Below are 12,053 nucleotides of genomic sequence, written 5' to 3'. Positions count from 1 at the left end.
GCCTGGTCAATGGAATTGTCAGTTCAGCTGAACACTGTTTTAGCACACGTGCTGATATTCCATCTGTCCATATTGCTGAATTCTTATTCAATTTGTGCAACAGCTCTAAAAGCTTGTCCTCACACACCTGCATTTTTTCATATAGTGAAGCGGTAACAGTGAGCTCAATGTTGCATTCACCAGGTTGATAGCTTTTAGTAAAATCGTCACTCATTAACTAAACAACCTCTTCTGCATCTGTGACCCTCATGCCATCTGGATGATTTATAAGAGTTATTCTTTCATATTCATCCTTTCTTTTACTTGCAGCATATTGATAGAATTCTTGTGGATTGTCTTTAGCACTCAGAGCCAGTTTCTTTTCATGCTCAGACGTTACTTTCCTTACAACAGTTGCGACTATTCTAGCCTACTGCTTATAGCATTCATAACAGCCGTCATCCTTATGCAAACAGTGTTCCTTCCACATCGTCCTTTTCTTACAAATCTCTTGCTTAATAAGATTACGCATCCATTTGACACCTACTCTATTTATTCTTCGTATTCCTACTCTATCTAGACTCCTGATACTTCAAACTCTTGGGACACATTCTGATAGTGCTTCATTTAAGTGTTTAAATGCTTCCCATGCACTGTCGATATTCTTTCCATCCACCAACCGATCCCATTCCACTGAACTCAGTATACTCCTCATTTGGTCATAATTTCCTGCTTTGTAGTTCAGCATGTAACCTTTTCTGAATGGAACATTCATAAACTTAGTCACTTCCCAAGTGAGTACTGCATGATCACTGTCACCAACCAGAGGCAGAATAGTTTGTCTTTAACTAAAATGACCTCTGACACTATAAACAAATCTAGCACTCTTTGACTTAGAGTTCCTTCTGTTACATGCTGCTTGAGGAAGTTGTCCTGCTACAGCTCAATAAATGCATTTTTTTTATTCTCATGAGATTCTGCTGCTACCTAATCAATATTTGGATAATTAAAGACTCCCAGAGGGGTGCTTAAGGGTCAAAGCTGTATAACTGAGAGGAGACCTCCACATAGCCTTTAAAGGAATGCGGAGAACCGACCAGGGCTTCTGACCTAATGTCCAATCCTCACCTCCTCGTGGTGCACCCTGATGGGTATCTACTTTGATACTGAACGAACGAGGATGGGCTGGTAATTTGGGATTTAGCTGACCAAATTGTATTCTTATTGGTTAAACCAAAATAAAAAATGATGATGATGATGAAATCTCCCATTATGATTACTCTTTTCATGCTCATCTTTTCTATTTGATGATGCATTTCTTCATCACTAGCAACTGATCCACCAGGTCTGTAACAACATCCCACTATGTAATTGATCTTGTTAGATTCCACCACACACCAGATGACTTCAAACTTAATGGCACATGAAATATTGTTAGTAGTAGTAGTAGTACTACAATCATAGGTCTCAACTCTGACTGGATTCAAGTCATCTGATATCATTAGCAGCACCCCCCCCCTCCTCTTCTATCTTCTCTGTCCTTCCTAAAAATACTACATCCTTGACACTCGATGCCAGTTAGTAGGTCTGATTCTGATAGCCAGGTCTCACTAATGGTTACAATCTGAGGTTGTAACATATTGACTAAGGCAACAAACTCTATCCCTTTTGTTTCTGATACTCCTAGCATTCGTGTACAGACATAATGATCTACCTGTTTGTTCTTTTGTATTGTCTTGTCTGCAGTCTTCATGACACAGTTGGACAACTTGCAGATCTCTATTATTCTCTAATGCCTTACATGTAGACATCTTTGCACAATATAATGGGTTCGAAATGGACAAACACAAACCCGGAATCATACTCTCCTCGTCAACATTTCCATGACAAAGCACATTCACAGCATTCCTCCCTTTATAATTTAGTTTCCTTCACTCTCAGTATTAGTTTTTCTTGACTCCTGATACCAAACGCATTCAGGTGTAGGCCATCCCTCTTATACAAATCCAGTCTTCCCTTAAACTCACTCCGCACATCCAAAAACTCATGTCTGTTCCTTCTACATAGCCTTCGCATCGAATTGCTTGCCATCATAGCCCTTCTTAATTCATTTCTATCATAGCAAGGTAAAATACTAATGATTTTCACTTTCTCACTCTTCACTCTCACCTCTTCCAACAACCCCTGTCATGTCCTCTCTCATACTGAACTTATCGCTAGTTAAATCATTTGTATCTACTATAACTATGATTTCATTTACTTTTCTGTTTTTGAATTGCTTGCGTTATATTTTTAATTTTTGCTCCAGGAAAACTCGATATAATTCGCTCATCTATAGCATGTTTTATTAGTCACCATACCAAATAACTTCTTTCTTTTTACTAACAATGTCACTTACCTGATTTCCGTTATTTTCTGACTTACCTGTTTCCTTGCTTTGTTGTTTCTTGTTCTCCTGTTCATTTTTCTTTTTCTCCCTATACCCATTTAAACGCCTCTCAACTTTTTGCAATTCCCGCATCGTTTTTCTGATGATCTTCAACTTCACTATTTTGGCGGTTAATTGATTTTCATTAACCTTCTCCATGAAGAATATTCACCAACCCCCTCCCCTTCCCCCCCCCCCCCCTCACAACAATATTTAGTGGTGAAAACACTATACAACAGGGCTAAACTAATCTATTCTAATGACATGGCCCTAAACACTGAACTAAATCACATCCTCAACACTTTCTCAGCCGATGGCTACCCCCCCCCCCCTCAAAAAAAATCCAAAAAATATTGACACCTACAAACCACAACCTCCTCCACAACAAGGATTATTCTAAATCCATTACCATTCCCTACATCCGAGGCACCTCAGAAAAGATTACCAGAATCTTAAAAAAAACATGACGACCTCCTGTTACAGACCACACAGAAAATTGGCATCCCTTATCCGCTCCTCTAAAGATCAACCAATTCCCCTAGACCTACCTGGTGTATACCAGGTCCCTTGCAGCTGTAAACTGTCTTACTTTGGCCAAACAGGCAGGCCAGCGAATATCAGAATTTCAGAACACAAGGACTACATCCGTTTTCACAAGTACAGCCATTCTGGTCTTGCAGACCATACTCTGGATATACGCCACAGAATATGGTGGAAGAAAGCTACAGTAATACACCATAGCAAATACAAATTCGAAAGACTATTTATGGAATCAGCCTCAGCCCTAAGTAACTCTCCAAACCTCAACAAATTTGATTGTACGAGACTGCACCAAATTTCAGAGGCTTACATCAGCAGACCTTCAGCCCAACGGCCAAGAACACCTACTTAGCCCACTAGAGGGCACCATTAGGAGTTTTAGGAGAACAATAGCTTCATTCTCAGTTACTGTGTTGTAGTGCCTATGTACACATACCTTTTTTTTTTATAAGTTCCTTTCGAAGATGGCAACGTGATGTTGCCGAAATATCGGAAATATTTATTAAAGTGTAATTTAATTTATATTCGTATCTATGTTGTTAATTCCTTTAGTTATTTAGTAATGCATAACCAACGTATAAGCCTGTCTATGAGAATTAACATATACAAACATGATGGTACAGTTGTTCACATGTGAAACTCTACTTCATTCTCCTTACTTAAACAGATGCAATGGCTTATGTCTATCCCCTTTATGGGAGATAGTACTTTACAAATCAGCTAATCTTTCTTAACTTTTTATTGTATTGATTTTTTTAAGGAAATTTATTCACCTTTTTAGTCTTACACCAGCTACTTAGGTGGGGCTTTTTGGAATTGTCAGTTATTGTTTAATTTGAGCTTAATATGTACTGAAGATGCCTGTGACACACAGGCGAAAATTATACTATTAAATAATCTTTGTACGCAAGTTTTTTCCATTATTAATTTTGTATCAATATGTCTACTCACGGTATATCTCTTTTAAAACTTAAAGTAAAACATGTAGATATTTAAGCACAATTGTTTAGTGTAGGTGACAAATTAAATAGAAAGAGATAATAGAATAAGCAGAGCTAACCAAAGCAATTTTAATTTCTGGTTCTGGGAGTTGGGTCAGAAATTATATACTTGAACAGAGAGAGGCAAGACTACAGAAATGAGAATTCTGAGAAAAATAATTCTGAGACTGAACAGATGGCATCAGTAAAAATGAATATAGCATTTAAAAATAAGGATATTAAAAAACAACTAATCATTATTAGCATTCAAGAGTGTGTGTGAGAGAGAGAGCAGAGCTAAGCCTAAGTTGTGTGGTCACTTAAACTGAATAGTAGAGGAAAGATTAGCAAAATAGATGTGTTGATGGTATTGGACAGTACTGATGTCCTGACACAGTTTAATGTAAGAGAGAATTGTATATTAAAGTTAGTAATAATGTAAACTTAATTGGATAGTACTGTCATAATATTATTATTATGTGACGCCTCCAGGGAGTTCAAAGACTCATCGAGGGAAGGCGCCTACTCTACAACTCTCTGTCTCCACCACTCAATCCACCAACGACAATGAACAGCAACTACACCGACATCTATCGCCTACCACTACTAGTATTTTCATAGACAATTACAAACATCCATGCCCATGGTGGGATTTGAACCTGCAGCCTTTTGGCTGGAGAGCAGATACGCTAACCACTCGGCCATACTGGCCGGGTGCAACATATTCTGTTGCATTCCTTGTAGGTATTCATCAGGTACTGATGATGGTAGTTTGGGTCAGCATATGTCGTTAAATTTATTATATCATGTTATTTTTGTGTGTTCAGTACTGTCTCTACTATCTTTTTAACGCCTCACAGATTCTCACTGAAAGTGAATGCCTGTTTTTTTATATCAGTCTTTGACAATCTGTAATTATGGTTTTCTTTCCCTCCAATAGTAAGACAATTTTTTGGAAGTTGGTTATATTTATATCAAAGTGAAGCAAATTTTTTTTTTTTCCAGATTGCATTTTGTATTTCTCAGGTAATAACTCTAATTTGCATAATTTTCTTTGGAAGAACATTGATTTAATGGAAATAGTTTTCTGTCCAGATGATTTTCTTTTATCAACTTGTTGGCAGTGAAGTCCATGAGGTGTTTTCAAAAGATTCAGTTAGTATCCAGATTTTCTCTAATATCTGTAATATACTATGCCAAATTCCTGTGCTCCAGGTGTACTGAGAACAATCTAAACTGCTCTCATAACATCTCTTTATTACTGTAGCTTCAGATTTTTAGCTATCTTAATGGCATTTTTTCATAGCTGCTTACCAGATTTGCTAAAGAAATGAATCTAAATGCAACTTATTTTCTTCCAGGAAGGTGGACTGGGAAAGATGAATATACCACTTCTCTCTGATTTCACAAAGAGTATATCTCAAGATTATGGAGTTTTAATAGAAGAAGCTGGAATTGCACTCAGGTTGGAAACTTTTTTCTTCTAAAATAAAGTAAAACAAATATTTATCAACTTACATAGTACTTCATTAAATATTAATAAATTAATCTCCCAGTTTAATAAAGGATATTTATTAAATATTTAGCACTAAAATATTTTGTCACTAATGCTGTGTTGCCAGCAAAGGTTGGTTGATTGGTAGAGCCTCTGCTACTAATGGCTCAGCAAAAAAGTTAAACAAGTTTGAGCGTGGTTAGTAGTTGGAAGGGATCAATCGTTCGATGCTGTTGGCGCACTCTTCCTCGGTGAGGCTTTGGACTCCCTGGAGGTGTCACATAATAATAATAATAATATCAATACAGATTAAAGTTATTATGACTCATTAATAAGAAATGAAGTAATTATTATTTGGTAACCTCCATGGAGTCAACAGACTCATCGTGGGAGGCCCACTCAACCAGCAATCTGTCTATCATAATGAGATTTGAAGTTGTTTATATTACCTGCACCCACAATGCACTCAGGCAATGCATTCCTAACACTAACAAGTCTCCACATAAAAAATTTACTCCTTGCACCCTTCTTCATCACATCCTTATACAACTTCCAGGGATAACCTCTTGTTCTTCCCATCTTAACATCCACTCTTTTTATGATTTCTTTTGTATTAATCTGATTTTATTTATTTTGTATGGTGATTCAACAGCCAAGAACCACTATTACAGGGAGGTACGGCACCACCTCAATTCCCACTATTAATCTGATAGAGATCTTCAAGTTAAGGGATTCTATCATATCTCCTCTTGTCTTCCTATCCACATTCTCTCAAACGTTTTTCATAACCAGCACTCCTGAGATCTGATATCACTTTGGTTTTTTTTGTCTTTGGACCCTCTCTAGTGTTTCCACATTACAAGTAGTTTAACATTGTGAATGACAGCAACACAAGAAGCAAAAACATGAAGTAAGCCTTCATTTTCAGTTACTGAATTTTGAGGATGTATATATTCCAAGTAATGTTGCTTTTAGAAATTTTCAGACATGTCAGTTTTATAGTCATCCTATATTTTGGAATGCAAGGTAAGAATTTGATAATGCAAGTTCCTAAAAATAAGTAACAAAAGTGGATTTAAGAATTAAAGAAATATCAAGAAATAAAAGGAAAAAACACTGATTAAAATGAGTAGATAAGACAAAAAGAAAAAGAACTAACAAAAAAAAATTATGAAATCACAAACACACACACAAATTTACTCTAAATATAGCAAACGCTATTAATAACAAACTCATTTGTTATAACTTAATCAAAAGTTTTGTCCACCTCGCATAATTTCAAATCTAAAGCAAATTCATTATAACAAACTATTCCTGTAGACCTACCAAGTTTGCTATTGTGAGTGTTCTGAATTTTGCACATATATGTGGGAAGAGAGAGGGGATGAAAGAGATCAAAATCCTTGTAAGATCAAGAGTGGAGAGGAATCATTTGGACAATAGATTTAGGGTAATTGAAGAGTAGTATTCTATTAAAATAAGAAAATGTCAATGCTTTCAAGTTTTTTTTTTCCCTCCAAAAATGGATGAAATGATTCAAATTATCAAAAAAAAATTAGTGACACTGTTATGGATTTTATTTTCACAGCTCTATATTTATTGTTATTATTAAGAGAGACCTCCAGAGAGTTAAGAACTCATCGAACAAACTACATGCATCAGCTATCATACTTATTCTTGAATTCATTCACACTGCTTGTACTCACAACATCCAATGGCAATCCATTCCAATCATGCACCACCCTATGATAGAAAAATCTAGTCCTCATCCCCTTCTTTCATTCTCAGTTTCCAAAGATGCCTTCTTGTCCTTTCCCCACCCTACATAAATTGAAAAATTCCATCAATTGAAATCCTGTATGACCCCTTCAGAAGTTTGTCCCTCTTTCTCCTGTTTGCTAATGTCTACAATCTACAAATTCTCAATGTCTTCATAATCAGTATTTCACAGGGTCTTATCCCGATATCACTTTTAACACTCTCCTTTGCATTCTCTACACTATATCAGAATAATATTCTGATATAATAATATCAAAATAATATCACTATATCAGTCCAAATGAGGTCTTATCAAGGCCTTGTATAGAGGCAAAATGACATCCTTATCTTTACACATGTTAACATTCGTTTCAGCATTGCAGTTATCTTTTAATTTGTATTTGCAATCTTTGCTACATGGTCCCTGAACTTCAACTTCCTATCTACTAACACTCCAAGATGTTATCTTCATCAGTTTCTTCTAGCATAATCCCACCAATATAATACAACATTGGATATCTAATCAAAATGAATGACTTTACATTTACAGATATAAAAATGAAATGTAACCCAAATTTTTTTCTGTAAATGTCAGTAAATGTAAAGTCATTCACTTTGGCATTCACATACAACATTGGATTATTCTCGTTGAGAGGCTTATGCGCTGGTTAAACATGATAACTAATATTTAAGGAATTGACAGCGTATACTAGAAATATAGATTAAATAAACTTTAATATATACTTTCCGATATTTCGGCGAACGTCACGTTGCCATCTTCTTGGGAACTTACTAAAAGACACGTGCACACAAGTACTAATAACAGCAAATGAGACTGAAGCTAGCGTTTCCTAAAGTCCTGATGGTGCCCCCCCTGGCGGGCTATATTGGTAGTTCTTGGCCTTTGGGCTGAAGTTCTTCTGATAAAAGTTTCCCAAATTTGGGGCAGTTTCATGCATCCAAATTTGTTGAGGTTTGGCATGTTCCTAAGGGCCGAGGCTGATTCCATGAATAGTCTTTCATACTTGAACTTGCTGCGGTGTATTACTGTGGCTTTCTTCCATCTTATTCTGTGGCGAGTATCCAGAGCGTGGTCTGCAAGCCCAGAGTGGCTGTACTGGTAAAATCGGATGTAATCCTTGTGTTCTGAGATTCTGATATTTGCTGTCCTGCCTGTTTGGCCAAAGTAGGACAGTTTACAGCTGCAAGGGACCTGGTATACACCAGGTAGGTCTAGGGGAAGTGGTTGGTCTTTGGTGGAGCGGATAAGGGATGCCAGTTTTCTATGTGGTCTGTAACAAGTGGTCAAGTCATGTTTTTTTAGGATTTTATTGATTTTTCCGAGGTGCCTCTGATGTAGGGAATCGTGATAGATTTAGAGTAATCTTTTTTGTGAAGGGGAGGGGGTGGTGGGTTGTGGATAACTGGGTTAAGTATTTTTTGGATTTTTTGGAGGGGGTAGCCGTTGGCTGAGAAAGTGTCACGGATGTGATTTAGTTCAGTGGTTAGGGCTTGATCATTAGAACAGATTAATTTTGCCCTGTTGAATAATGTTTTAATAACTCCATATTGTTGTGAGGGGGGGGGGGGTGGGATTGTTGGTGAATGTATCTGCCAGTATGGGTGGGTTTTCTATAAACTGGGAAAACCAAGGTTCCATCAGGTTGGCGGGTGACTAGTGTGTCTAGGAAGGGGAGGTTATTGTTTTCCTCTTTTTCCAGGGTGAATTTGATTCTAGGGTGTTGGTTGTTCAAGTGTGTTAGGAAGGAGAGGAGTGAATCCGGGCCATGTGGCCAAATAGCGAAAACATCATCAACGTAGCGAAGCCATATGGTAGGTTTTTGTGGGGCTGAGTTTAAGGCTTTCTCTTCAAACATCTCCATGAAGAAGTTGGCCAAGGGTGGGGAAAGTGGTGAACCCATGGCTGTCCCCTCTATCTGTTTGTAGAATTTTTCCTGCCAAACGAAATAGCCTGAGTTCATTGTAAACTGAAATAGGGCTGAGATATCGGGAGGAAATTTAGCTTGGATTAGCTCGAAGGTTTCTTTGAGGGGGACATTAGTGAATAGGGAGGAGACATCAAAACTGACCTTTATGTCATTATGTTGGAGTGTAAGGTTTTCTATACTGGCTTTGAAGTGGGCTGAGTTTTTTGTGTGTGATGGTGTATTGCCAGTATAGTGTGAGAGCGCTTTGGCTAAATGCTTGGCTAGTTTGTAAGTGGGGGAATCAATGCCATCCACTATGGGACGTAATGGCACATTTTCTTTGTGTATTTTTGGGAGCCCATATATGCGGGGGGGGGGGTCTAGAGTTATAGGGTTTTAGTCTGTTGGTAATCTCCACAGGCCAAGAAGTGACCTTCTTAAGGAGCCTATGGAGTTTTCTAATTTGTGAGTTGGTGGGATTGTAATCAATGGGGAGGTAAGTGGAACGATCTAATAATAAAGCCTTGAGCTTACCTGTGTAATCTTTAAGATTAAGTACCACAGTGGCGTTTCCCTTATCCGCTTTGGTGATCACTATTTTTTTGTTTCTTTTCAATTCTTGTAGTGCCTTGTATTCACTACTGGATATGTTGGATTTTGGAGGTTTTGCTTTGTTGAGAACACAGGCTACATCCAATCTGATATCGTTGGCAATGTGGTTAGGCAGTTGGCGAATCCCGCGTTCAATTTGAATCATTAATTCCTCGGCCGGTAATTTCCTAGGAGCAATGCCGAAGTTGTGACCACGTGATAGAGCGTGGAGTGCTTCTGGCTTTAAGGTAGCTGACGATAGGTTAACAACAGTGTTGGTTTGTAGTTTAGGCGCCGAGTTCTTTGTTAATTTATCAAACTTGTTGATATGTTGGCTTCGTACTCGTTCAAATTCTTTTTTAGCTGCCGTACACGAGACGTCATGTAGTATCGACCAAAGCTCGTGATTCAGCGTAAGTGAAAGCTCATTTTCTAGCGTTGATATAGCGCTGTTTATGTCGGCTAGGGAACCGCGTGTGGCGGTAATTTGCTCCCGAAGTAATGCCTGGCTAGCGCGGTTGTAAATACGGAGAGCTTTCTGTGAGATGAAGCGGTGTTTAAATTTGACACAGTTCGGGATGACATGATTATCCCGGCAGCGTTTTAGGAATGCCAGACGGTTAAGTTGTCTGGATAATTTCAGCTTCAGTTTGCCGTAATGGCGGGCCTTGCGTGCGAAGAGATCTCCGTGGATGATCATTATTCTTGTTGAGAGGCTTATACTAGAAATATAGATTAAATAAACTTTAATATATACTTTCCGATATTTTGGCGAACGTCACGTTGCCATCTTCTTGGGAACTTACTAAAAGACACGTGCACACAAGTACTAATAACAGCAAATGAGACTGAAGCTAGCGTTTCCTAAAGTCCTGATGGTGCCCCCTGGCGGGCTATATTGGTAGTTCTTGGCCTTTGGGCTGAAGTTCTTCTGATAAAAGTTTCCCAAATTTGGGGCAGTTTCATGCATCCAAATTTGTTGAGGTTTGGCATGTTCCTAAGGGCCGAGGCTGATTCCATGAATAGTCTTTCATACTTGAACTTGCTGCGGTGTATTACTGTGGCTTTCTTCCATCTTATTCTGTGGCGAGCATCCAGAGCGTGGTCTGCAAGCCCAGAGTGGCTGTACTGGTAAAATCGGATGTAATCCTTGTGTTCTGAGATTCTGATATTTGCTGTCCTGCCTGTTTGGCCAAAGTAGGACAGACTTGACCACTTGTTACAGACCACATAGAAAACTGGCATCCCTTATCCGCTCCACCAAAGACCAACCACTTCCCCTAGACCTACCTGGTGTATACCAGGTCCCTTGCAGCTGTAAACTGTCCTACTTTGGCCAAACAGGCAGGACAGCAAATATCAGAATCTCAGAACACAAGGATTACATCCGATTTTACCAGTACAGCCACTCTGGGCTTGCAGACCACGCTCTGGATACTCGCCACAGAATAAGATGGAAGAAAGCCACAGTAATACACCGCAGCAAGTTCAAGTATGAAAGACTATTCATGGAATCAGCCTCGGCCCTTAGGAACATGCCAAACCTCAACAAATTTGGATGCATGAAACTGCCCCAAATTTGGGAAACTTTTATCAGAAGAACTTCAGCCCAAAGGCCAAGAACTACCAATATAGCCCGCCAGGGGGCACCATCAGGACTTTAGGAAACGCTAGCTTCAGTCTCATTTGCTGTTATTAGTACTTGTGTGCACGTGTCTTTTAGTAAGTTCCCAAGAAGATGGCAACGTGACGTTCGCCGAAATATCGGAAAGTATATATTAAAGTTTATTTAATCTATATTTCTAGTATACGCTGTCAATTCCTTAAATATTAGTTAACATTGGATTAGATATCCAATATTGTATTATATTGGTGGGATTATGCTAGATGAACTGGTTTAGGCCATCTTGACTACTGTGCTTTTGGTCACCTAGGTTTCTTTGGGATGAGGTGATGAAGAGGATCCAGAGATTGGTGACTGAGATGGTGACAGGTATGGAGTCTATCTTCATAGGAATGTTCCCTATGAAGATAGACTGAAGTGCGTGGGTTGCAAATGTGGGTTGCAAAGTTTAGCAGACACAGTGGAAAGTTACTAAAGGGGTTTTATAAAATTGGCACAAGAAATTTTTTCAATACATGGAGAATAGAGAGAGAGAGCACTAGAGTTCTGCCCTATGTAGGAGTGTGGTTAGTAAAGGTTTGAGGATGAGATTTTTGCTTGGAGGGTGATGAATGAATGGAAGAGCTTACCAGAGATAATCTCTTACATTAAGGAAAATAATCATAAGTATCCTTTCTCATGATGGTTAGCGTGAGACTTCCATCTCCACGGAGATCATCGTCATCAAATT

At 38.5% G+C, this 12,053-nt stretch overlaps 1 protein-coding gene across 1 annotated transcript in view; it reads left to right on the top strand.

Moving 5' to 3' along the window:
* The window catches only part of LOC150106778 (peroxiredoxin-2-like), a 90,699-nt gene that overhangs the window by 42,687 nt on the left and 35,959 nt on the right, over nt 1-12,053 (top strand). The window contains exon 5 of the mRNA XM_090392697.1: nt 5,289-5,392. Coding sequence (XP_090248823.1) covers nt 5,289-5,392 — 104 coding nt within the window. The remainder of the gene's footprint in view (nt 1-5,288; nt 5,393-12,053) is intronic.

Source organism: Typopeltis vanoorti, chromosome 5 (genome assembly GCF_054136105.1).
Source record: "Typopeltis vanoorti isolate ZY-2024b chromosome 5, IOZ_Tvanoo_1.0, whole genome shotgun sequence".
Classification (NCBI taxonomy): Eukaryota; Metazoa; Arthropoda; class Arachnida; order Uropygi; family Thelyphonidae; genus Typopeltis; species Typopeltis vanoorti.
The sequence above is the reverse complement of the archived record's forward strand: the minus strand, read 5'-3'. Positions and strand labels throughout refer to the sequence as shown.